Here is a 25,453-nt window from a genome sequence, read left to right on the forward strand (position 1 = left end):
CACTAATAACAACACAGACTGAGTTGCAGCCAATGCTGTAAACTACATGCAAGTTCTGCTGGCAGAACAACCACTGCCCCGACCTCCACCTTTTGCAAACTAAGCTAAAGGAAATCCAACCAAAGTAAAGTCAACTTGCTCCTTTAAAATTTAATGCCTTCAACAAGCAAAATCTGCACAAAATTAGGGCAGGTAAGACCACCAAAACCACATTTGAATTTAGGAGATTGTGGTCTGTTGCTTTTACTCTGATTTGCACAAGTGGCTTTGGCCCCAGAAAGTGTAAATCATGCAGTAGTGTGTGGTACAGATGCTTTTATACATAAAACATAGGAACATCCCCTCTCCTCTACATCTTAAAACTTCAGCAATGCTTTACAGAAGCAGAAAATTCCACAAGATGTACTCAAACATCTCTCAACCCTACAAGTCCCAGGACACCTTATAGCTGAGTCAGTTTCAAGACAAGATCAAGAATTCTGTACTCTGCATACATCCACAGAAAATTATTTCAATAGACACAATCTAGATACCAAATTAAGGAGCAGTTTTTGAGTTCACACTTATTATAATAGAGGTCTTGAATTCACTAAAGCAGATTTTAGAACACAGAAGCTCTTCAGGTTTGTTTTTCCTCAGAAAAAGTAGCCTTTTACTCCATTGTACTCTTTCTAGATACAGACATCCCAGAAACTCTGACACACTTCCAATAATCAGAAAACCAGAGATCCTAAAATTCTGACAGAATATCAGTAAATCCAAGATGTGCAGCAACTGAAAACATTTATGTGGTGTTAACCCATTCTTCCCACAAGCCTATTATTTAAACAGATACTGAGTGCTGCTAATGCACTTTGCAGATCACTTTGCACAGCACAACTTTGTCAGTTTCACGTTGCATTTCACACAACACAGCAGAGGAATTTATTACTACTGAAATATTTACAAATAAAGTAAAAGATACAATCAAAATTTACACACTATTTAACAAATTAACTTTGGAAAGACTGTTTTCTCCACTCCTTTAAAAGGATTAGAATAGCAGAAGAGTTAATATTGGACTGGTGAACTGGTGGTTTAGAAAGAGCAGACAGCATAGAAAACAGAATACTTATTTGTCCCAAAATGTGACAAGACAGCAACAAGCACTATACTATGTTCATGGTGACAATAAAAAAAAGTCACCCCTCTACAAATTCTACAGATGCAATGCCTCCTAAAAATGCCTAAAGACAGCATAGCATTACAGCTGAGATGGTACTTTCCTGGTGCTTGCACATTCTCAATGGAATTACTTTCTAAGAGAAATATCTTAATTTATTTAATATTTGAGATAAAGACAAGGGTATTCTAGTATATTAAATTGAGAACGGTGACCAGAGACATTAGCACAGGTACACAACACTACCCCATCTCCCTGTTCTCTTAAAATAATTAAATGTTTAAGTTTCCAGGCTATTATTCCAAGGAAATTAAATTCCTGTTCTTGTTTTCAAGGAATGTAGCTACCAACAAAAGTGCTCAGAGAGTTGACTGTATATTGCGGTAATAGATTTGTCACTGTCCATCTGAGGAACACAGCTTCATGAAGTACTTCAACAACTCCATAAAGCAGACTAAGTGCCATGCACACACTAAACTATTTCCTACATCACAAAAGTACAAGTGTGACTCACAAAAACTACTTCATACAACTCACAATCTAAAAATACAGACGTATTTCAACTCTAATTCATTGTGCATGTGGAAAGAAAAGACTTGGTCTGTTCAAAGTCATGTCTCTGAATTTCTTAATGAATCTATTACGTTAAAATCTTAAAATTAAATAGACATAGAAAGATTATTGGGTTAAAAAATTACAGAAGCCTAATTATAAGTGACACATGAAATTAGCACATGCCTCCTTTTTGACTAAATACAAGACAAAGTCTTTACAAGTATTCTTTATACCCTGTAAATAAAATGCAACAACTAAATACACTCTTCCTCCAACACAATAACAGTCTAGAGACTCATGTACACAGAAGTACCTCAGTTCATCTGGAAAGAAGGTTGGAAACCAAGAACACACCAACAAGGTCTCCAATGAGAAAGCGCAAAATTATGTCCAAGGCAGCTTACTCATTTCTGCAACAGATTTAACTCAGGAAACATTTGTAATCGAACTTTCAGCTTCTTAGATACATGTTGCATTAATACTCAGAGCAGCAACTTATTTTGATGGTTATGTTTCTATTAAAAACATTTTATTTTAAAAAGGATTTGGAGGACTCTTAGTTGTGGTTTGACTTTTTAATAACCCAAGAAAAAATCAGTTTCAATTATGAAACAACAGCCAGACATATATTTAGTACAGGGAGTTTATGTGCTTAATGAACAACAATAACACCTTTTACTCCCATCAAAAATTTGGGCAGTAATAGGTAGGACTCTGTTTCTCCCTATGCATTTTCATGGTCATTAAGAAACCTGGGAACGAGGTTTAAGCTGCTCCTTCAGCAAATGTGTTTTTAAAGAAAACAGGTCTCAACAACTAGTCACATTCACAAAAACAAATTTTTGTTGGTTTTGGGTTTTGTTATTGCAGTTTTAGTAGTTAATGACAGAACATGTATCCACTGAAGTTCCTCATATGGGCTCATCATAATCTCTGGACCATTACTGGTAAAATGTCCAGCTGCTGATAAGAATTTTGAAACATTTTGCCAGAACTTCTGTGCTGTCTAAGAGATGAGCTGAGAAAACACTTATAATTTGCAATGGCAGTTAAATATTTGAAGAGCTTTTGACCTACTTGTATCACTAAGTCTAACACAACACATACACCAAGAAAAAGAATAGAAAAAAACCCCACACTACTGGGTATTTGTCGAAGTACATCAAGAACCTTCACAGTTGTTTTATTTTTTATTTGGAAAAACTTCTGATTTGTCAGAAGAGCCTGGAAGGTAGACTTGCTTCAAGTGACAGTTGACTAATGTTGTTTCCCCTTCAATAAATGAGGGCTACACTGAGAATCTGGAAGCACTTATCCTGGATTTTCTCCTTTGTGCAGTAAAATCTCTTGGCCCAGCACATTAGTGAGAGTAGAACCAACAGTGACACTCAAAAGCAGGTTTTAAAGAGGATCTTTACTCTTTGTAAGCTCAAATTGCACCTTGTCTGCATTCCCAAATCAAATGCAATAGAACCAACAAAGAGGAGAAAGGAAAAGACCAGTGCTAAGCCTTGGGGAATAAAGAGAGAAATCTTTTTCTATAGGTGGTTTAAGCCTATTCATGCAGATCCAGTGTCTTGGAAAGAATCACTGCTATTCAAGCAAGGAGACACTGCTGATTTAAAGACTCTTTCCAGACCCTCTAAGGATGCAATTACCCAAGAGAGCTGAGCTAGTCTAAGAGCTTGCTCCCACCAAAAGGAGCAGCTATGCTTCTCACCCCTAGTGATGGTGAGCAGACTCACGAAGTGCCACAGGTGTCCAAAGACATTGCAAGAGACAGAATGAGGGAGGGAAGACATAAAAAGGCATTGCCCCTTTTGGCAGTGGTGAGGTGCAAGAACAGGTCAGACTTTGTTGTCAAACTGCACCCCCTTCAAGGACACAGCAGTACCTAGATTTGCTGCCAGGTCCGTGAAAATGCAAGGTAAAGTCACAGGAGAAAACTACCAAAGCCAAATGGCTAGAACTATACCATACTAAACAGTACGCTGCTGCCTGTTGGCTCTTCCCCTTCCCTACCCAAAAGAACCCAAAAAAACACCCTACCCAAAGCAACACATATTTTCCTCAGGATTTCTTTTTTCACAATCTAGCAGCAAGACACTGATATGTACACTTCAATTGCAGATGCTGTGGCTACAGCTATGCCCCTGCTAGAATCAATGATTTCATTTTTGTGGCCCACTCAACAATAACAACATGAAAAGCAGCTGCAAGCACTCAACACTCATGTCCAGTCAGCACTGGACAGGACAACACCATAACTGCCTCCTTAGCAGGGAAGACAGGCACAACTCCATCAAAATGTGCTTGAGAACTGCTGCAGTGACTCAGATGCAGTGATTATCACTTAGTAACCTGTCTGACCATCCAGAAAGTCAAGAGTTTTAAAGAAGACGTAAAACCTTACAGTGTACACACACACACAAGGTAATCTCTTTCCTGTACATAATGCTTATAAACTGTCTCAAAACCTGCAGTACAGATCTTTTCTTTTTAAATCAGTGGAATAGGCAGTGTTCCTCAATGAAGTTTAACAAAAGAGCACCTGCAAGACTTAGGCAAAACATAAGAGTAGTAAGACAGATACCATTTAAGAATACCTCACATATTTGAGAATATTCTATAAACTGTGGGAGACACCAGGTCTTTTACAGAATGCTGGGTGTTGAAGTGCTGCTACAAATAAGATTGAACTCTAGAGTTTAGCAAGCAAAACACTTCTGTTTACTGGACAGTGTAAAAAGGCAGCCTAGCAAAGTCAGCAGCACCACTTCACATATCTGTGCCTTGACAACTTGTGATGATCCCCAAGTTGCTTTAGCATGCTACAATTACTAAATGAAGAATACTTTACTCATCATAGTTATTCAGATACGTAAGGGTGAATAACCAAGTTCTAGCTCTACTTAGAAAAGTCACTATCCAAAAAGCTTCACTACAATACAGACCTAGACGGATTACCAACTTGAAAAAAGGGCAACATAACTTACATTCCAAAATTTGTGCTTTGCTGTATCTCTAGCAACAGCATGGAGACCACATAATGCCCTTTAGTAAAAACTTACCAAAGCTGTAAGAAACCTAAACCGCAACAGATTTACTACCCAACAGGTATCAACAAAGTTACTATCACCAACGGGAACCTATTAAGGAACTTCCTATCTCTCTCTGTACTGAGAAACTCAAGCACGGGAGAAGCATCCATTCAACCTCAGGATCCCAGCCATGCAGCTGGCCTCCCAGTCTCCCAACCTTCAAGTCCTTCCCCTCCTCAAGTAATTAGCTCTCATTAGTTTTTAGCTAGTAACAAAGAAAAATTAGGACATAGGTTACAGAAGAGCTATTAGCCTGGAAAACAAGCAGTAACAAAATGACAGTCAAAAATTTTGTACTAAAATTTAACTGGCAATAAAGCTATCAGTCTTCAGCAAAATTCCAAATCCCATCCTTCTCATCTGAAGAAACCATCCAAAAGAGCATGCCATTTAATAATCCTTAAGCAGTAACTAACCTATAACAACAGTAGGCACCAACGTTTGTGGAATACTGTTGTATCACCCCTCCTTCCCCACAAAGATGACACACATGGGAGGGCTGATTTGCCCAGACTCAGGAGCATCCACATAACTACTGGGACATTCCACATAAAAACCAATACTTACAGGTATGACGTTTGACCAAAATGGCTGAAGCATCAAATAGATATTCATTCTCTTTGTCAAAAACACACTGAAGAGGTTTTCCCTGTATTCGTCAGTTCTCACCACCCTATCACACAAGATGGAGCCTCATTTTCTGAGGAAGCTCATGAAGAGGTGAAGGAAAACTGATTACAAGCTTGCACAGCAGTTAGTAGTTCTGAGTATGGTACTGAACTAGTTACTTTACTGGCACTGATGGGTAATGAAATACAGGAGGCAAATTTCATTTCTCATCTTTCTGCATGTCTATTATAAAACACTTTGTTCCACTAGGATAGATAGCAGAAGTTTAGAATCTCTCCTGAACTCATTTTAAAGGTGATAGTAAACTGTGTACTTGAACAGATTTCTCCACAAGTCAATGTAAATCAATTATCCCCCCAGAATTTTCAGTATCTGACAGCAGATGTGAGGTTAACTCAGACCATGTGACATTACATGCCAAAGTATAGCTAAGTGACACCTCTATACTATCAGTATGTTTCAGGGTGACCACTGACAACCAAGATGGTCCTGTGTTTAAGTAAATTCAATTCACAGACCAAAAACTAGATAAAGCTAAACTTGCTAATCAGCAAGGAACAGAATAAAAACCAAAAAAAAGGCACTTAGGGGAGTTAGCTGTCACAGTGCAGTTTCATTTGATTCAAAGTATATGTTCCCAGCTGATCAATTTAACCTGTAACTTAAAGTCACGCTTGTGTCCCAGCTGACTTTTTAGTGACACTTCTCAAATCTGTGAGAAAACCCCTTCCTACTCTGCTAGAGGACAAAGTATGTTACTCAAGCTTCTGTCAGCTCTTGACAATGCAAAAACAGCAAGGGCAAAGCCATACAGCTTCTCTACATGCCTAACTAAGGCAATTTTGCAGGGTAGCTCCTCAGTAAGTCTGCATTGATAAGACTGCTTTCCAAAGATGCTCTATATCTTATATATTATATAAGACAAACCCAGACCCAATCTTTACAGAAGTACACAGCTGGGCTCACAATAGCCATAAGGAGGAAACATTCATTGGAGCTGTAGTTAAGTCCCTTGGGAAAAAACAGCTTCATTTAAACAGAAGACAGGATGAATAAAACCTAAAGACTGATACAAGGTGCTGAAATGTGTATTCACAGAAATTAAAAGTCCACCTTATTTTTCTTTCCAAACCAGTATTTTCAACAGAAGGCAATATGCACTGCGCTGCTGTTCCTCCTGTGCATGCATGTGTATGATAAGACTCTCAACAGAAGAAGCACAACACCACAACCACCCCTGCAGAAAAACATGTGCTTGCCAGTGGCTAAGTCACATCATTTCATATACTGATAATAAAACACTGAAATACTGTAGTAATTGCTATAATACAAAGAAATATGAAAGAGAATATAGTGTACACAACATTCTGTGCAAAATATGCAATTCAGCACTTAGGTGTTCCTTCTAAGTAGTCTGTGACTAAACTGGGTGAAATTGAGATTTACAAACAACAGGAACTCATTAGGGATTAGGTACTATTGTCATGGTGCACATGGTTCAAGCAACTAAATCGAATCAGCATAAACTCAGGACCTTGCCTTCTGCTGTTCAGGCTCCTTAGTCACATGCATACTTTTGCAGCTGAAAGGGATAGCATTACATACCAAAGTCAGCAAAAATGGCTCAGCCATTTCCAAGAACAGGGGTTTTTTTTAAAGTACTTTTTTCTAGCCACTTGGAAGCACTAGTATTTTCATGCAAAGAGCAGATATTTGGCAGCGGGTCACAAAGAGTAAGAACATGCTTTTCACACAAGTAACCCTTCCAAATACAGCCATGTCACAGATTTGGGGGAAAAAGAGTTTGCATTTAGTCAATAAATCTCTGCAAATCATTGCATTTAATATTTCCCCCCATAAACTTGGTCTGTGTTTAGCATACACAAATAATTTTAAGTTCCTATCCCACTGCTACACAGCACATGCAACATTCCCACAAGATGAATGAGCATACTTCAGCCAGTGCTATGGCAACACAGCAGGACTTGCTACAGTCATCTCTCTGATGCTAAAGAAACTAGAAAGACCATCTTTATTTTTCTTAATACCATCCTAATCACACCCAAATAGCCAGACTTAACCATCAGGGATGCAGGAGCTGAACCAGAAGACCTTGCAAAGATAGAAGCAGAGAAGGCCAGGACCTTTTAACAGTGGAAGGAAAAATGATTGGCAAAACCAATGGAGTAAGACTGAGCTCAAATGAAAAGCTCAGGGGCAAGAAACACATTTAAGATGCAAAAAGTAGGGGCAACAGAACAAGAGTAGTAGGTGATTAGAAAAGCATCCTGAGCTGTAGACAAAAAGGACGAATGCAGCAAAGGAAGAAAGAGCATGCAATTGTACAACTACAAACTACCACTAATTTTTATTTTACCTAAACCATAGTAGTCATATTTTTAAACTTCTGAATGTTAAACCATTGCAAAATGAATGACATTCTTCTAAAAAAATTTATGTAATGCACACGCTCGCCTATAACTTTATGGTTTAACTTACATGGAAATAAAAAGGACTACAGAAGATTGCATAGAACCATAGACACAGGCTTGATAAAAATACCCTAAACTTGAATCCTCTATTAAAAGCATGCCGTTCTTTCATTTGAAGCATCAAATCAAGGGTTTAGTGATATGACACGTTCATAATTTTAAAAAATTGTATTTCTGCAAAAAGAAATTTCTGATTACATGTAAAATATACAGACATTGAGTCAAAAACAAACAAAAGAAAGAAAATAACATACCCATTTAAAAGTACATTTTGCCTCTCTGAGGCATGTACTTTAAAAAAAAATACACTAGATGAAAGCTATGGTGTCAAAAATACATTCATCAGGCTCCTTCTGGCTTTGAATAACAGCATTTCATAAGCTCAGGTCAAAGTTTTTGCAAAAAAGCTTTTGCAAAGCTACACTAACCTTTTGCAAAACCTGAACAAAAAGAAGTGCTGTATTTGTGAAAAAAAGAGAATTTGCAAAGGATTTATGACTACTACATTAATTTTAAGCATAACTGTATTTTGTACAAAATCTACAGTATCTGTAGAATAACAATGCATTGGACATCATTTCAGAAGTAGTAGATAGGTGGGAAACAAGCAGTTTCAATTACTTTTGATCTTGTTTTCACAGCCTTTACTCAGCAATAACTTTCAGGACAGCTAAAATAAAGTTAGAAAACCCCAGCCAGGAATGGAAGACAGGTATGTAAGAGAAGGTCTTCTTAATACAAGCAGCAATGCAAAGAAAGGTAACACAAACTACTAATGCGAGATGATAACCTCAGATCTGAGCTTGAAAATACAACCTGAACTCCATCACCTTTCCTTCCTTTCCTTTCAATTTGTGAAGTGAATCTAATAGAAAATCATGCTAATCACCTTTTTGACTTCACCATATACGTGGCATCAAGAAATTATCTACAACACAACAGTACTTTACTGTGAATTCTTAAGTAACCAACACAGACTTTGTTATAATTGATTATTCTATGTCACTGCAAACCTTCAAACAGAACTTAAACTTTCCATGTCAACAACACTAGAAGCTCTTTACAATGATAAACTCCATTGTCATTCAGAGTTTCTTGCCAGAGTAATAATCACAAAATAACCACTGGAACCCACTAACTTATCCAAGACTTGCATAAGGTATCTTTCTTGCTTGGGATGATGAACCTGTATTTTAAAAAATACAATTGTATAGGTTTAAAGAGAAGAATATACTTTACTTTCATCACTATAGGTATCTTTATTTGGTAACATCTCTAAACCAAACTCCAACAAGCTCAAGGTAGCCCTAACAGATTGATTTTCTCCAACTGTTTCATAGGACTTCCAATTACTTTTTGTTACACCCATCTATCCACAATGGTCACTACCTCTTACCTAAGAACTGATAAACTACGAAGATTCAACAAAAAGCAAAATTGCATATAGAAAATGTTTATTCAGTAGCTATATAGAAAGCAGAGGAGAATTTCATTGCTGCTCCAATGTCCAAAATTACTGAAGTCATCCACCTTGAATAGCGAGCAGGCCAATTAAGAACACACAGCTACCTTAAGATTCAACCTTAACATCCAAATTTTTAATATCAGTTCAACTCATTTTCATGTAAGTGTCTCCATCTCTCCTGTGGCATAGCAAGAAAAGCACAAGTTTACATTGCTCCAGTTTTGGCCTGTGTTGCCATCTAATGATATGGACATAGATGAAGACTTCTATCAGACACTGATCACATGGAATTTCACATTCTTTATTACTGCTGGCAGTCTAACAAAAGCCAGGTAGTAAGTAGAGAGACAACAAGGGCTAACTCAATTGACATTTCCAAGCAATTTTGTACTAGCTTGGAAAAGTTTCAAATATCACTAAATGCATCACTCATATTTACTCACAGATAGTACCTGTGATGGCAGATCACAGTTAAGCAGTACTTTCACCCCTAACCATTGCATTTTAGTGGGAACTCAGCAATCCTTAAATTAAAAAAATGCATTAAGACAGACATTATTATTAGTGTCTATTAAAAAAAGTGATCAGATACTGCAATTTACCACATTATTAGGCTTTAGAAAACAGCTACTGGAAGACATAGTTCTACTTCCCAATTCTCTCTATGTATTCTTATATATATATTTACACACATGCAAAATCCGAAAATCTCAGAAAGCTAAGAAATACCACCAATCACAGAACCATAAAATTAAAAAGTTACTTTTTCCTTTTTGCTATGACAGAGAACTTTTGAGTTAAAATTCCGATTCTGTGTTCTCATGGAGGAAAAAAAGAAAGAGCAATACTACTGTTTCATCAAAATAAATTTGTGAGACAGCATAACTTGCTAATAAAAAATAAATAGGTGAAAATACTCACCTTAGCACAATATACACAAATGTAAGACATAGATGTACAATGCCTACACAGGTGTGTGTATATGTATTTGTTTCCTGAATAAATTAAATGCAGTATTTTGATCATACTTTGTCAAGTCAGCTAACAATTTCCCCAGTTTAGAAGTTACAACTTCCACATTTTTTTATATTGAATTTGTTTCTCCAACTGAAAGTCTTTAGGAAAGTTGATGCACTGAGAAAGAAGGACATAGGAAAGTTAAATCTTTCAAGAAGAGGCAGCTTCCTCTTTCAATTTTTTTTTTTTTAAAGCTCCCAACAGAGAAAAACTACTTGTTGAATGTGGTGAGGGGTACTTAAGTACAGATTATGCACATTCAACCTTTGAGAGTCCTTCCAAGGCATCACCTTCATGCTTTTGGTGCTCCACCAGAGCCAGATGCAGAGGTGACAAACAGCTGTTTGAGACAGCAGAGCTGCAGCTGTAGGGAACAGAAAGATACAGGCACATTCACCTTACATCTTGCAGCAGCTACAGCCCTCCCTTTGCTATTGCACGACTGTAGCTACTTTCCTACACGAGAGAATCAAGTAGTTCAGGGTATCAAAATAAGCAACTTTCTTGCAAATTGTATCCCTAGCCTCACCAGTTGGGTGAAAAAGAGATTAAACAAGTAAGGAAGATAGATACAATATCACCGCACAAAGATCCTCTCCAATCAAGCTCACTGCCTTTCAGGGCAAGGTGGACTAGTACATACAGATGAAACAAAATGTGTCTGTGCTGCTGAAAAGCCATGAACTAGCCCTTGTTTTGAAGTGCTCCAAAGCTTATGCACTTAGAGATCTCTGGGGTTTATGAGTACAGAGGATGCCTAAACACTGCATCTCCACTTGTAATCAAAAAAAAAAAAAAAAAAAAGGCAGAAAGATTGAGCAATGTCAAGACTTATAAAATCTATTTCAGCCTTAAAGGGTTTAGCAGATTTAACCATAATAATTTCAGAATTCATTCAGAAAAACTGTTAACAATGCTTGAAAGCACTGAAGAGTCAGTTTAGCCATCATGAGGAATTGCTCTGCATGTTTTTATAGGTATTAACTGGAAGGACAATTTTCCTCCCTCACCTTAGACTGTTGGCAAAGAAAATCTGAACACTGAACAGTGGACTGACAGAAAGCCAGGCTTCAAGAATTTTGATGTAGGTATGGCAAGCCAGCCTATCGAACTTTTACCAGCAGTGGTTTTTTCACCCCCATTAATATAAAGTATGTTTAAATACATCATTATTTGAAAGACAAGCTACCCTTTGATTACTGTATAAAGCAAACCTCAGTAATTTAAAGTTTTTGCATAGGTTTTTTTTAGTACTCAGGACAGTGGAAGACTGAGAAGATTCTGCAAAGAATCCCTCTAACAGCATAAAACCAAAAACCAATAGATGCTTGTAACCTGAGAAGAACCATCATGTATGACGAGCAGAATCACCTACAAGTTTTATAATACCAGGGGCTAGAAGCCATGAAACAACTGCATTAAACTACAGCCAGTTGAGAGCACAGAAAAACTCTTTATCATCTGGACGTTTCCAAGGGAATAGCTGACTAACTGGAGAATAAGATAAACTTACAACTGCCTGTTGGGTCAAGCACAACAACCTTCACATACTGTGATGGAGAACCATAAAATCATGGCCAAAACACTCACCTGAAAGGTGTTTCCAAAGGTAATCTGAATACGAGGTGAACCAGTCAACCCAGGAATACTGTTATTCAAGAAGGTCAGAAACAACATTCTCTTCCATGACCATTTGGAAGAGAGAGATTTCCTCACACTGATGCATCCTCAGGCCATAAAGCTGTTGTCTGCTCTGCTCATTGCAAAGCAGACTTTAAGGTCAGTGAAACATGAAAGAAAATGGATACATTTCTTATTTGTGTAATTTGTCACTCTGAAAGTTCACACATCAGCAAATGTAAACTGTTGAACAGAAACCTTCAAAAGATGTAATATTCTGACTAAAAGTCTAAGCAGCCTTCCCCACCTCCAATATGTCTCATCTTACTTAAGGAAATCACAAAATCAAACACTGTATTCCTAGAAATGCTAAAGGAAACATTTGAAAAAGTATTTGGGATCATTTCCAAGTATTTTCCAATGTCACTGAAGAGGATGCTATCCATTTTAATACTATGAGTTTCTAAATACAGCTTTTCCAGTTAAAAAAGAAGAGACATGGATTATCACATATAATCAACCAAATAACAAATTTTTGTCACTCTGTCATTTCATTTAAGAAGCCTACTACTTATTTCCACTAAGATCAAATGAAATCATGACAAAATGACTCTCCCACATGTAAGAGTCTGAATACCTACATATATTTAAGTTAGATTATACTTCACTTAGAACTATGATCCACTGAAAAGAAAATCAAAAGTCCCCAACATATTAGTGATCTACAAACTTAACATTGGACACTCAGTTAGCTAGATTTCCCTTTAAGGTTACCGAAGCTATAAAATTACAAACTTAAAATAGCTGTTCAATAATCAGGGACATTCCAATCCATTATATAAGTATTACTTAGATGGGCATAGCCTTAACCGTCTCTTGACATTTTAAATACATGACTCTGCCAACAACACCTAGTTACTGATACTAAACACACGGTAACTACCTGGCCTTTCTCCCTATTATCTCGTTCTTCCTAAAAATTTTAAATTAATTAGTAGCCTAAGATGAAAACATCGTGAGAGGGTGGGGACCAGTTTTAGTCCTAACAATACTGGTTTGTTTTGAAGTTATAAACGTGGAGATGGATTGTCAAAGATGAGTTACATTTGGGGCTCAGGCTAATAATATTCTTTAATACTCACCAAAGGAGAAAAAAAAAAAAAAAAAGAAACTGGGACACCATGTACCACAAAACACAACAACTGAATTTTATCTCACTGGCTCGGTAAATTGCTTCCAGGCTCCAGCGCTCCCCTGCGCAACTTTGCTGATGTCTAAGTCAGTCGCGATCCCACAGCAGCACAAAAGCAGAGCTGGGCTTATAGCTGAGCCTGTCCGAGCAACTTCCCCCACAACTCTAAGGTCCCCGGTAAGTCCAGAAGCTGCTCCTCCAGCAAAAGCCGCCGGTGTTTACAGCTCCAGGTAGCCGGTCGTGCGCCCGCCCCGCCGGGAGCAAAGGGACGGCGGTGCTCCGCGGGCCGTATCTTTGTTCAGCCCCGCTCACGGGTCACTGGGCAGGGCTGCTGCTCCTCCCGGTGCGGCTTCACAAAAGCTTTCGGCACGGAGGGGGCCGGCGGATCGTCCCGGCCGTGCCGCTTTGTTTCCCTTCTCGCCCCAGGGGGGCCAGCGGGCACCGGGAGCCGGACCCGCGTCTCTCGCCGCGGCGACCGAGCGTCAGCGCCGGGCCGGGCCGGGCTACCGATCGGCGCCACGACGCGGGCGGCAAGGAGAGGCGGGAGGGGAGGGAAGGGGGGAAAACGCGGCCGGAGCCGGCAGCAAACTCCGCCCCAGCCCGGCGGAGCGGCGGGAGCGCCCCAGCCCGGCGGGCTCCGCGCGGGGGCGAAGGCCCCGGCCGAGGCGGGACTGCAGCCTTTCCCGCCTGCCCTCCCCTCCCGGCCCGCCAGCGCCCGGCCCCGGCCCGCGGCCCCGAGCACTTCCCCTCGCCGTGCGGAAATTCCCGAGGGACGCGGCCGGCGCCAACCGCCGGTGCTCACCTGGCGCCGCGACGTTCCCTGGCGCAGTCTCTGCCCCGCAGGCAGCGGCAGCTCCGGGTCCGGGTGCCCGCGCCCCCTCCGCCGCCTCGGGGCTCGCGGGGCCCCGCGCGCTCAGCGCCCGCCGCGCCGCCACATGTCCGCGCGTAGCCGGGGAGCGCGGCGGCAGGGCCGGCGGCGCCCGGGCGGGGGCGCTGCTCCGCTCCGGCAGAGGCGGCGCCCTGGCAGCAGAAAGCCGCCTCCAGACCGCCCCGCGCCGCCCTCCGCGAGCATTATGGGATAGGTCCTCCAGCACCGCCTGGAGAGGCGGAGCGGGAGGGCACGTGACCCGCGGCACCGCCCCGGCCGGACGCCAGCCAGGCGGGTGGGAGGGGCGGGGCGGGCGGGGCGGGGCGGGGCGGGGCGAGGCGGGCGGGGCGGGCGGGGCGAGGCGGGCGGGGCGGGCGGGGCGAGGCGGGCGGGGCGGGCGGGGCGAGGCGGGCGGGGCGGGCGGGGGCGCCCTCTGGTGGCGGCACAACGGACGGGCGCGGCCGAGGGATGGGTGGGTGCGCGGTTGGTGACGTCATCTATCCGCGACGCGGGGCACCCTCAGTGCCAAGCCTCTTTCTTTTTATTTATTTATTTTAATAGTAGTAGTAATTAGTAGTATTTTAATAAAATTAGGCAACAGGCACACTGGACGAAGCCCTGTGACCACAAGAGTGTGTGACGGGGCAGCGTGGGTCCGGCCCTGTAGAGGGAGGAAGCTGGAGGGCCCCGAGGCGCGGCGGGGTCAGCGGTGCTGGCTGCGGCCTGTGGCCTCACGGAAACAGTGACGTCTAATCAATCCTTGTACATTTCCATAACCGGTTGTTTTAAAAGCAGTTTGACGTGGTGTAGTACGTCCTAATTACGGCAGACAGGAAAGCAGTTCAGTGCAGCAGCCGCTTCTGTGCGCTGACCCTGTTACATCTCCATCACAGCACCGCCAGACTCTGCGTCTGCTGGAGGCTCGTCCACACGGCCTCAGAGGCAGCGGAGAGCTGGGAAGCGCCGTGGAGAGCCCTCAGCTGAACCCCCAGGGCAACACACGTGCCATAGCAACACGCGACAGGGAAGGAGAAGCAGCTCCCCCAAATACGCAGGCTTGGTTGAGTGTCTCCTTGCGTTCAGAATGAAGTCACAGCCTGAATCGAGTAAAATGTGTATCAGCGTCAGCCTGTCAAAAATTATGATACCTTATTAGTTGCCATGATTACTGAGAGACTATTAATTTAGGATCAGCTCAGAAGAACTTGAATTAAGTAAGAGCAGGCTGTGGGAGAGAATGTAAGAAGAGTCACAGGAAAGAAGGAAAAGACTGTTCATTGGAAGGCTGCAGTGAAATGTAATAAGAAATAAGACTACTCCCACAGTTTGGAAAACATAGACTTAGGAATGGAGAGTAAATGTTTAAGGTAAGTCTGACTTTAAATTGATTAAGGTTAACAAATTCCCCAAATCTTCAGTGGGATTATATAAAAAAAGGGATAAGGTGTTAGGAAAATTGGGATTAAAGAAAGCCTTGTTGTAAAGTAAACACAAGTGCTGCGTTTTGCCTACACTGAGATCTTGAATGACCCTAGAACTAGACACTGAAGCAATTAGGAAGGTAGAACCACAGCAGCAAACCAGCTGTGTGTTTGCCTAGCCAATCGCAGGGGTAAGGTTTTGTTGCAAGGAGGGCATGCCATACTCAGCTACTGTATGTTACTCTTTGTTACTGTTGAATCCTTAATTAAAGTGGTTACTAAGTCACTTGGGCTCACAGCTGCAGAGAGAGCTTGGTATTCACTGTTTCTGTCACAAGTCACAAAGATGTTACTGTCACTCACTCGTGTTGCACAGAAGAGCCATAATAAGAAGAGAAATATCTGTGTGAGAAAGGAACGCAAAGAGAAACACTCATCACCTCTGATGTGCTGTCTGTACTTTCATTTGATCCCCTGATTGTCTGTCTCACATCTGTCCCAGCACTGTCCTTTATGGCTACTCACACAACTTCAGGATCTGTAGTAACAGTCAAGTGGCTTTGGCCCTCTCTCACCCACCTTTTGAGATGGACACGTTCTGTACACTGTTTATGATGGGGGCAGGGGGGAAATCTGGGAGTTCCCTTCTGTCAGCTCTGGCAAATGTGTCTTTAGTTTTCCTATGTGTACGTGAAGTTCCAGCCTGCAGGTGTTTCCAGTCCAGTCAGGGCTGAAGGACAGTGCTGTCCAGTTGGATGTCTGCTCCCAGAACCAGTCTGCCAAGGATGAGCGGTCATTCAGTTCTGCCAAAGGTGAGCATGAGATATAGCTCCTTCTGTGTGCCCTGTGCCTGCTGAAAGGGGGAGCGAGGAATTTAGGTTTTGTACAGGTGTATAGAAAAAGGGGGTCATGAACTCTAATTTTCTACTAATCTCAGCAAACCCTGTGATATATGCACTTTCATAAATTTATTGGACTGCAGTCATTCATGCAACCATTAGTATTTTTCTCAAAAATCAAGACCGGAGGATGATTTGACCTGAAGGAATAGCTGGAATATCATTGGAAATTGAGATGAAGATGGCAGGAAAAGAAGTATTAGCTGGGGAAAAGTTGTTAGGAATGGATACACAAGTTGTTAAAATTTCTGGATTAGTGGATGAATTGTCAGCACCAGCCAGTTTTGCTGAAAGGAGAATCTTATGTTCAAAATCTTAAGATCTGGGAACCAACCTTGTGATTTTTGACATTTGATAATTTTTTTCATGCTTTATGGTGGTAAAGACCTAATGTCTTTAGTCTGTTTTAATGTGTTCTAAAGTCTTCAGCTTCTTCAAGTGTTCTTCAAGTGACTGATGGCAGAGGTTGTCCTTAGTTGAGGTGGACATCACACCAATAAATCCTTTGTAGGTGAAGGATAGGACTAGTGGAGGCAGTTGCTATGGCCGATTGTCTTTTCTAGGTAGGTATGAGTAGGGCTGTTTCTTCATTTTCCAGCTTGATCCAGAATGTTCTGCTGAAAGACTGTGAGTAAATCTCAGGCTGTAGAAGGCACAAAATTTTTAGTGGTACTTTGGAGGCCCTTTGTGCATGCCCTGTGTTTTGTTTGGGAGATTTACTCTGCCCACGTTTTCAGAGTTTCCCAGTATCTGTGAGAGCTGGAAATGTTCCTGAAGCAGAGCCTCTCGCTGGCTCATGTTTCTCTCGGGATGGCAGCATGGTGTGGAAGCACAAGCAAAGCTGTATTCATGGTGCAGCTGTGAGTATGATCAGAAGCCAGATATGCCAGAGGAAAACTGGAACACATGCTGGGAGAACAGTGTGAGTGGGGGTATGGTCGTTTGGAGAGGGGAGCAACAGGGAGTGTGATACTAGAAATGAGATTGGTATTAGGGTGAGGGAGAGAGGGAAATGATGGCAGAACTGACTGAGAGATTTTGATCATGATATGGGAGAGCAAAGGAGGGGAGGTGATGCTTGATGAAAGTAGGGATGAGTCAGAATGGGACTCCTGGAGGGCAAAATGGTAGTTATCCATGAGAGCAGAAATTAGAATTGTCATAGAGCACAGAGGGGAAGATGGAGACAACTGCTTATTTGTGCTGTGAATTTAAATTCTTAACTTGGAAGTATTCTGTGCCATCCTACACCATTTGCCATTTACACAACATTTCAATGAAGGCACAGGTAATACATGATTTATCTATTGGGCTCTTGGATTTTGAGCTTTGAAAAAATGTAGATATATGCAAATGGCATAAAAAGGTGGACTGTGAGAGTTCATTCAGAGTTCATTCACCCTCTCTGCCCCATGAAGGGTCAGTCATGTATATGATGCTCCTTCACTCAGTCTATTCTTCAAGATCTCTGATGTTGGACTCTCCTTCCAAAGCCTCCTTCCTCAAGTAAGCCATTTCTCTGGTTTAAAGTTTATACTTTTGAAAAGCTGTTCTGATTCATATCTGTGATCTTCCTGCTGCGTCAGAAGCCCTTTCATTTATCCCTGTCCACCATAAGTGCTGGTATCAGGTTGTCCCCTTTCTCTTTGAAACAGATTTTTACTTGCTTTTACCATTTTTAATTCCTTTTCAATATCTCTCTTAGGTTAAACAACATTGAAAGGCCTCCTAAAATCAAATATATGTTAAGTGCTTTGTCTGCCCTATCCAAGGGGCTTGATATTTTGCTATGAAAGGAAATGAGACTGCTTTGGCAGCAGTTGTTCTTGAAAAATTAGTGTTGGACGTTATCTTCTTCCTAACTTTGAAGTAATTAAAAACTGTTAGCTTGATAATTTTTTCACAGAAGTTTTTTTTGGGCTCTCTCTCTCCCTCTTCCCAGCAGTAAATTTTTATTATCGTTTTAATTTGAAATTCAACTTTGTCTTGTGTTATTTTTTTGCATAATAATATATAATATGTGAAAAAAAATTAACCGAAAATAAACTAAGTGGATTAACTCATTGTTCCAATAAAGTGGTGTTCTGAAGTCTTTCTTTGGTACTGGCATTCTCATTTCTTTTTAGGGAATTTTCAATTTTGAAATTCTTAACTATATCTATATCTATATATATATATGTATCCTAGTAAGTAGGTTGTATGTTTTCTTTGTTAAAATGCCTTGAATACTTGGCTGCACAGAGAACATTATTTCAGTGATAGAGCTTTTCATTTTTTTTCTTGTTTTAAAAATTGTTTGATTGAGAGACTGTTTTTTTATTTGCATGCAGTATGTCTTTGCTTGCAAGTTTCATTGTTTAGAAATACAGCATGATAGTCCATAAATAAAAGTAAGTGGGATGAGTTAATACACACCAAGGAGGAATTTCAGACTTCTTTTTTAGCCAAAGGGAATGTAAAAGTTTGGTCTAACACCTTAAAAAATCTTTTTGAGAGTATAGTCAGTCGCGGTATAGACAACTGTTCTGTTTCCTTTTTTCTTCTTCTTCTTTATTTTTTTTTTCTTGTATTTGTTTTAATAAATTCACAGAATATCCTGAATTGGAAGAGACCCACAAGGATGATCAAAGTCCAACTCCTGACCCTACACAGGACAAACCCAAGAATCACAAATACTAACAGCCATGTTGGAAGCAAAGTTATCAAGCCTCTGCTTTGGCTTGTTAGTTGGTTGGTTGGTTGGTTGTTTGACTGGGGTTTTTTTTTTTGGTCTTGTAATTTACTCAAAGATACTAGTCAGTTGCTACTGGTTCTACTATTCATGATTGAACTGGCCATGTTTGCCATTTAGTAAAGTATATACAGTTGTCCCTGTTGGCCTAATCTTTGGCAAAACTGAGTTTCAAAAGATGGATGGGTTTAGATCAGATAAAATTTGACAGCACACATTTCAGATTCACAGTATTTCCATATCTGGTATCCACACGTCAGTTCCTGGGAGTTTCCTGCCCCATGAAGGATCAGTCATGTATATGAACTGAAGTATGTTCTAGCTCTGAAGCTGAAGATCTTGGACAAACCTTAGGATATCAGACTTTCTCAGTTCTTTGTGGGTAGCAGCAACTCTTCTGTATAGGATCACAGGAATTTTGTGATGGTCTTGGCTGGAATTTTTCTCTTGTTACTCCAGGTTGTTGGTCATACTTTGACTGCTCCATGGAGATAGACTGGAATTCTCTGGAATATATCCCACTGTAGAAATGAAAGACACTCTAAACAGCAATATTCAATATTTGGAAGAAGAAAAGGCTTCCTTGTGTTTAGGGCTATGAGGGAACAGGATGTGAGATAATTAGCCATAACTTATAATATATAGCCATGTTGTTTCCTTGGCAAGAAATGGGATGGGTGTTATTGTTCATGGAGACACCATTCTTTAATTATTCCAAGAGATCCCAAGAGCATTTTGCACATATCCTAGTACTGTGCTTTGATGAACCACATTTATTCACGGTCTTAAGACAAAAAAAATCCTCAGAGCTTTTAACACCTCACAATTTCTACCAAAAATCCAACAGTGCACTCTTTAGCAAAAATAGCCACCATTCTTTCCTTGTTCCAAATTATTAGTTCTAATTTGTGGGATGATGACCTGTCTAACCAATTTAGTCCATTGAACTTAAGCTGAACCATACTACATAAGGTTTCTCTTCACCACCCTGAACAGGCTTACTTGTTTCACTCAAACTTGGTGTAACAGGTTGAGATAAATATTGTTTAAAGTGTTGGGTGTAAGTACCACCCTTCATCTTAGAAGGGCTATAGGAGATAGCTAAATAAAAGCAAAGTTAAACTCAAAGGCACACATGGGCTTGAACTCATTGGATGGAAAGGTTTTGCTGTGGGACTGTGTGACAGCGAGAGGAGGATGAGAGGGAATGAAGTTAATTGGTGTCATGGTTTAACCCCAGCCAGCAGCCAAGCCCCAGGCAGCTGGACTCCATAGATGGAGGAACTGCTCTTTATTGTGTGCCAGCACTTGTGGACATCAACAAACTTAGCGAAGAGTGTTCCTTCCCTATCTTTTTTTCTTATTACTGTTTACCTCAAGGGATGAAAACATCTCATCTATCAAGAGTTTATGCAATCTGAACCATACTGGAGAACATTATAATACTGCAATCTGATAGCCTTGTTTCATGTGAATCAATATTTTTGTACTCACATGAATATCTAAAAGATTTTTATTTTTAAAGCAGATGTAAAATGTCCATTAGTTGATTTTTTTACGTGACAGATATGGACAGATTGATTTTTCTGAAATTCCTTATTTAACCTTGAGAGGTTAAGAACACTCTTTGGCCTTTGCTGGTCCTACTATAGAAGAACTACTTATATTTCATTTAAAATGCTGAATCTTTATCACAGATTTACTTTCTCTAAAGTATTGATTAACTACTGCAGTTCAAAGGTGCTTTGAAATCTTCATGTTCCTTAGTTGTCCAGCATGCTGGATCCTGCAGTGTTCTTTGCTCTTTCTTGAGATTTTGAATACACCAGACTTCTCCAAATTTCCTGCACTTGCCACTCTTCCTGTTGAGGAAATCTGTATCCATAACTTTGTGGTTTAGCAATGGCAGTAGCAGGATGAACAGGAGTCTCTGAAATCCAACCTACCTTGCCATCAAGTTGTGGTGCAAGAGAAGTTAAAGAACATGATGCAGAACAGTGTCTCCAGAAAATGTCTGTCTTTTTGTACCAAGAGACATTACCTTCCCTTCCTGCCTAATCTGTCCCTCTTCCAAAGGTTTCCATTTTTGAAAAAAACCTCAACCACACACAATACAAATAAATCCCAAACTGATGGTTCTTTACAATAATCTGCCATGCATTTTGAAACATTGTTTCTGCTCTCTGTTGTGATGTGGTAACCATCAGCAAGATGGAAAAGCAGATAACCAGAGATGGTAATACTGTCTTTGATTGCTCCACATGAGTCAGTCAAGCTTGTCTGGAAGTACCCAGAGAGGGCAGAATATAATCCATGTTCACTTTTGGTAATGTTTTGGTGAGGTGGTGATGAGAAAATATGATTTTACTTAATTGTTTTGATTTTGAGATAGTTAATTTCATCTTTTCAGTAAGTCTGAGTCATCCAAGCCTGTTGATTCCCTGTAGTGGTTGCATGGCTCTTCTTCACAGAAAGCAGAGAACAGAAATGTAATTGTCTCAGAGGTGGAAAAAGGAGTTGCTCTGAGGCAGCAGCTCTCAGGGGCTGGACAGCTTATTGGAGGACTTTCTTCTATAACTACTTTTAGAGTTGTGTATGTTTCTTTAAATGCATTCAGAAAATGTCACGTCCTAAGCACAACAGGCAATAATCCAAGTGACTAAAATAAGAACAAAACTTGGCCATAACTTTAAAAATAGTAATTTTAGGCTTCAGATTATTTGCTATATAGCTCACATGAATTACATCAATTGCCAACACCACCACCATCAGCTTTTCCAAACAGTTGTTTAGTTTTGTATTACTATCAAATACTTTATCTTGATAGCATAATTAGTGATTTACTGCACCCAAACTGGGCTATGTTATTACAGTCCCTAGACAGTAATCCCCGGCTGATCACCCGCTCGAGTCAGCCGAGAGGTTGCTAGCTAATGGTCCAACACAAACTGAAGTGCTGTTCACTGTCTAATAAACACATTTGTTCATAGCACACTCGCTAATAAGGGCACCACTAAAAAGAGCATCCCTTAATCACTGGAGTATTTTTAGTGCATACTAAACAATCTTTTTACCCAAAAGAAGAACTAAGCATCCACTCTACTAAAAGAACACCCCACTTAATATGCACTGAGAACAGTATGTTCAAAATTGTGTTGAAATTAATTATTTCTGACATTTTCCCCAAAATAACACTTTAACAAGCCTATGCTTGTCTGCAGCTGCTCAGGATGACATTATGGAAGAAGGCAGCTAGATGGAGGACTTGTTAATGTTATGGTGCTCACATTCAAGCAGCCATCATCGAGGCTGAACTAGAGGAGATGTTAGTTTCATACTCTGAGAAGAGTAATTTTGTTGAATTGCTGAGATTACCCAAATGGTATAAAATTAAGGAGAAATATAATTATTTCCTAGGTCCATCATCACATGCTTTGGGTTTTTTCTAGGCTGTTTTGATTTATTTGTTTCTATGCTTGCATGAAAAAATATTCTTGTCACTTAAGCTAGGATTTTTTCCAGTGAAGCTTTTTCCTCCTGAAGTTTGCTTGTCCTTTGTATTTAAAATGCTAAAAAAAAAAAAAATTAGCCAAAACTCTAAGCACTTTCACACCTGTAAATACTAGCTAAAAATAGGGAAGTAACATTCCCAATAATAATTCTGTGACTTGAGCACCTTCTAATACCCCTCTGCTGCAGTCTTTGGTGCCAGAGCCATGTGGGACACTGCATGCTGTGGGGCCCCTGTTCCTGCTGCTCTCAGCTCTGCACGGCAGAACAGCGAGACTGTCATGATATGAACACATCACACAAGCAAGGCTCATAGGACACAGAGGTGGAAGATAAAGTCTGGAGAAGTGTCTGAAAAGAAAAGCCGTAATCTCTTCAGCAGACCCAGCAGATAAAAAGAGGGACTGGGTTGTAACTGTCATATAATGTCAGAAATCAGAAGGGATCTGAGCCATCAAAGCCAATTAGCCAGCTATTGAAGGAAAGAACGTCTTAATTATGTTCTTCCCGCAACACCTTTCTGCTACATAGACCTCTTTAGATGGAGTGCCCGCAGGTAACTGCTCTCATTGCCCACAACTCCTTAGTTACATGTTGACCTTTGTGGTCTGTGTTTTCTTTTTACACTGGATATACCCTTGTGACATGCCCACATAGGATGGTTATGGTCCCATTTGTTTATCAGACAGAATTCACAGAATCACAGATTCCTTGTGGTTGGGAGGGACCTCTAAAGGTCATCTGGTCCAACCTCACCTTGCTCAGGAAGGGTCACTTAAGGCTGGTTGCCCAAGACCATGTCTAGATGGCTTTTGAATATTCCAAAGATGGGATGCCCAGCCTCCCTGGGCAACCTGTGCCCTGATATTCAGAGGGAACCGGCTGTGTTTCAGGTTGTGTCTGTTGTAACAGGTTCTTTCTCTGGGTACCCTTGAAAAGAGCCCAGCTCCATTCTCTTTACACCTTCCCTTCAGGTGTTAGTACACACTGATGAGATCCCTCTGAGCCTCCTCTTCTCCAGGCTGGACAGTCCCAGATCCCTTGGCCTTGCCTCATATGTGAGGTGGTCCAGTCCCTTCATCATCTGTGTGGTCCTTAGCTAGACTCTCTCAAATAGCTCAATACCACTCTTGTAGTGGGGAGCCCACTGGATAACTGGACACAGTACTCCAAGTGTAGCCTCCGCAGTGCTGAGCTGAGGTGAAGGATCATCTCCCTCAACCTGCTGACAGTACTTTGCCTAATACTTGCCTTCTTTGCAGCAAGGCCACTTTGCTGGCTCATGTTCAACTGGGTGTCCATCAGGACCTTCACGGCCTTTTCTACCAAGCTGCTTTTGAGCAAGTGTGCAAAAAAAAAAAAAAAAAGAAAAGAAAAAGAAAAAGAAAATGCTATCAAATAGAAGAGTTGTTCTATAGATTTCCAAATTTACAAAAGAGCTAAGTAGATCCTAATAATGCCATCTTCCCAGGTTAGTGAAAAGGAAGAGTTATAACGTGTGAATAAAATAGCCCCGTTTCTGCTGATGGAGCATGTTGTATATTTTGTAGCTATTAATAACACTGAGCTATTAAGGGGAGTCAGTAATGACCTGCTCAATTCAGCATTAAAATTGTGACTGAGTCTATACCTGATCTGTGACAAACTTTGTGTTTTCAAGTATTGGGGTACACTGCCCAATAACATTCTAAGCACATAGTCAAGAGTGTTTGTTTTTGCCTACCAACTTCTTTCCAGCTGCTTTAAAGTCTATAATACAAGTGGTAAAGAGACTTCAAATAAAATTTTGTACCTTTTTAACAAAATTGAGATCCAGAACTGAGACTGTACCTCTCCAGCAGAGATATGTTTCATGTTCAGCCAACCCCTCCAGAACTCTGGCTATGTTGAATGTTCTCTAGCCCTGCAAACTCAGTGTTTCCTTGATGCCATTTTCCCTATCACAGAATCAAAAAATTAGCTCATCTGGGAGGCTGGTGTTGTGGTGGTCTGGAGAGCACTGCTGCCCATGAAAGCAATTATTCTTCTTCCCCCGCTTGCTGATCATCTTTCCAAAAGACTTCCAGAATAGGTAGAGAACCATTCTAAGGCTGAGATGAAATTACCAGATGGCAGCTGCTGCTTTTTTTTGTGGTGGAGTGATGGACAGCCTTCTTGTGCCACTGCTCAAAGCCATGCAGCAAGCTCTTTGGAGAGGCTGTTCCTCAGGTGGCCCTGGAGAAAGCTGGATCCCTGGACTTGCATGAGGCAAGGAGAAAATTCCTGTCAGCCAGCTTGTGCATGCTCCCCATCCCTTTCTTCACCCCAGCTCCTGGGAACACTTCCTGTGGCAGTAGTTTGTGGGGATTTCTGTGCTAGTTTTTGTAATACAGATTTCTAAGTTTTAGAGGAAAGATGTGGGTTTTCATTTGATTCTGAACTGACTGATAATTCTTGAAAATTTTAAATAGAAAAAAACCCTGCATATTCTAGCTACAGTTGTCCATATTTTCTCAAACTTTAGTTACCTGGATAATTGTGGGAAACGATGCAAAGTCCTTTTTGAATAGGACCTCTTCCCCAAATGAGCATCAAGATGAGCAATTGGCAAACCCCATCAGAGAACCTTCCTGGCGCAGCTCCTGTAGAGCAGGCAGCGAGCAGCTGTTGTACGCCTGCAGCCTCACAACCAGCCGCCTGGTGGAGCTAGATTTGAGGAGAAGGAGGTGAAAGCATCCCAGGGGAGGCTCCTTCTTGGCTTCGGGAGGAGAGATGCTGCCTCCCAGAGTGCTGGCAGGTTTCCTGCTTGTT

General features: G+C 40.9%; 1 protein-coding gene across 3 annotated transcripts in view; it reads right to left on the bottom strand.

Annotated features, from left to right (window-relative positions):
• The window catches only part of SCAF11 (SR-related CTD associated factor 11), a 49,145-nt gene extending 34,942 nt beyond the window's left edge, over positions 1-14,203 (bottom strand). The window contains exon 1 of one of the 3 annotated variants that reach the window (XM_068997998.1): positions 14,037-14,203. Coding sequence is in view for 2 of the 3 variants with exons in the window: in XM_068997982.1 (XP_068854083.1) it covers positions 12,013-12,099 (87 nt within the window). In the remaining variant the exon portion in view is untranslated. Of the gene's footprint in view, positions 1-12,012; positions 12,195-14,036 lie in introns of those variants that run through there. The other 2 variants (XM_068997982.1, XM_068997990.1) reach the window with 2 other exon arrangements.
• Between the last annotated feature and the right edge of the window lie 11,250 nt (positions 14,204-25,453).

The sequence above is a fragment of the Aphelocoma coerulescens genome, chromosome 1A, assembly GCF_041296385.1.
Source record: "Aphelocoma coerulescens isolate FSJ_1873_10779 chromosome 1A, UR_Acoe_1.0, whole genome shotgun sequence".
NCBI lineage: Eukaryota > Metazoa > Chordata > Aves > Passeriformes > Corvidae > Aphelocoma > Aphelocoma coerulescens.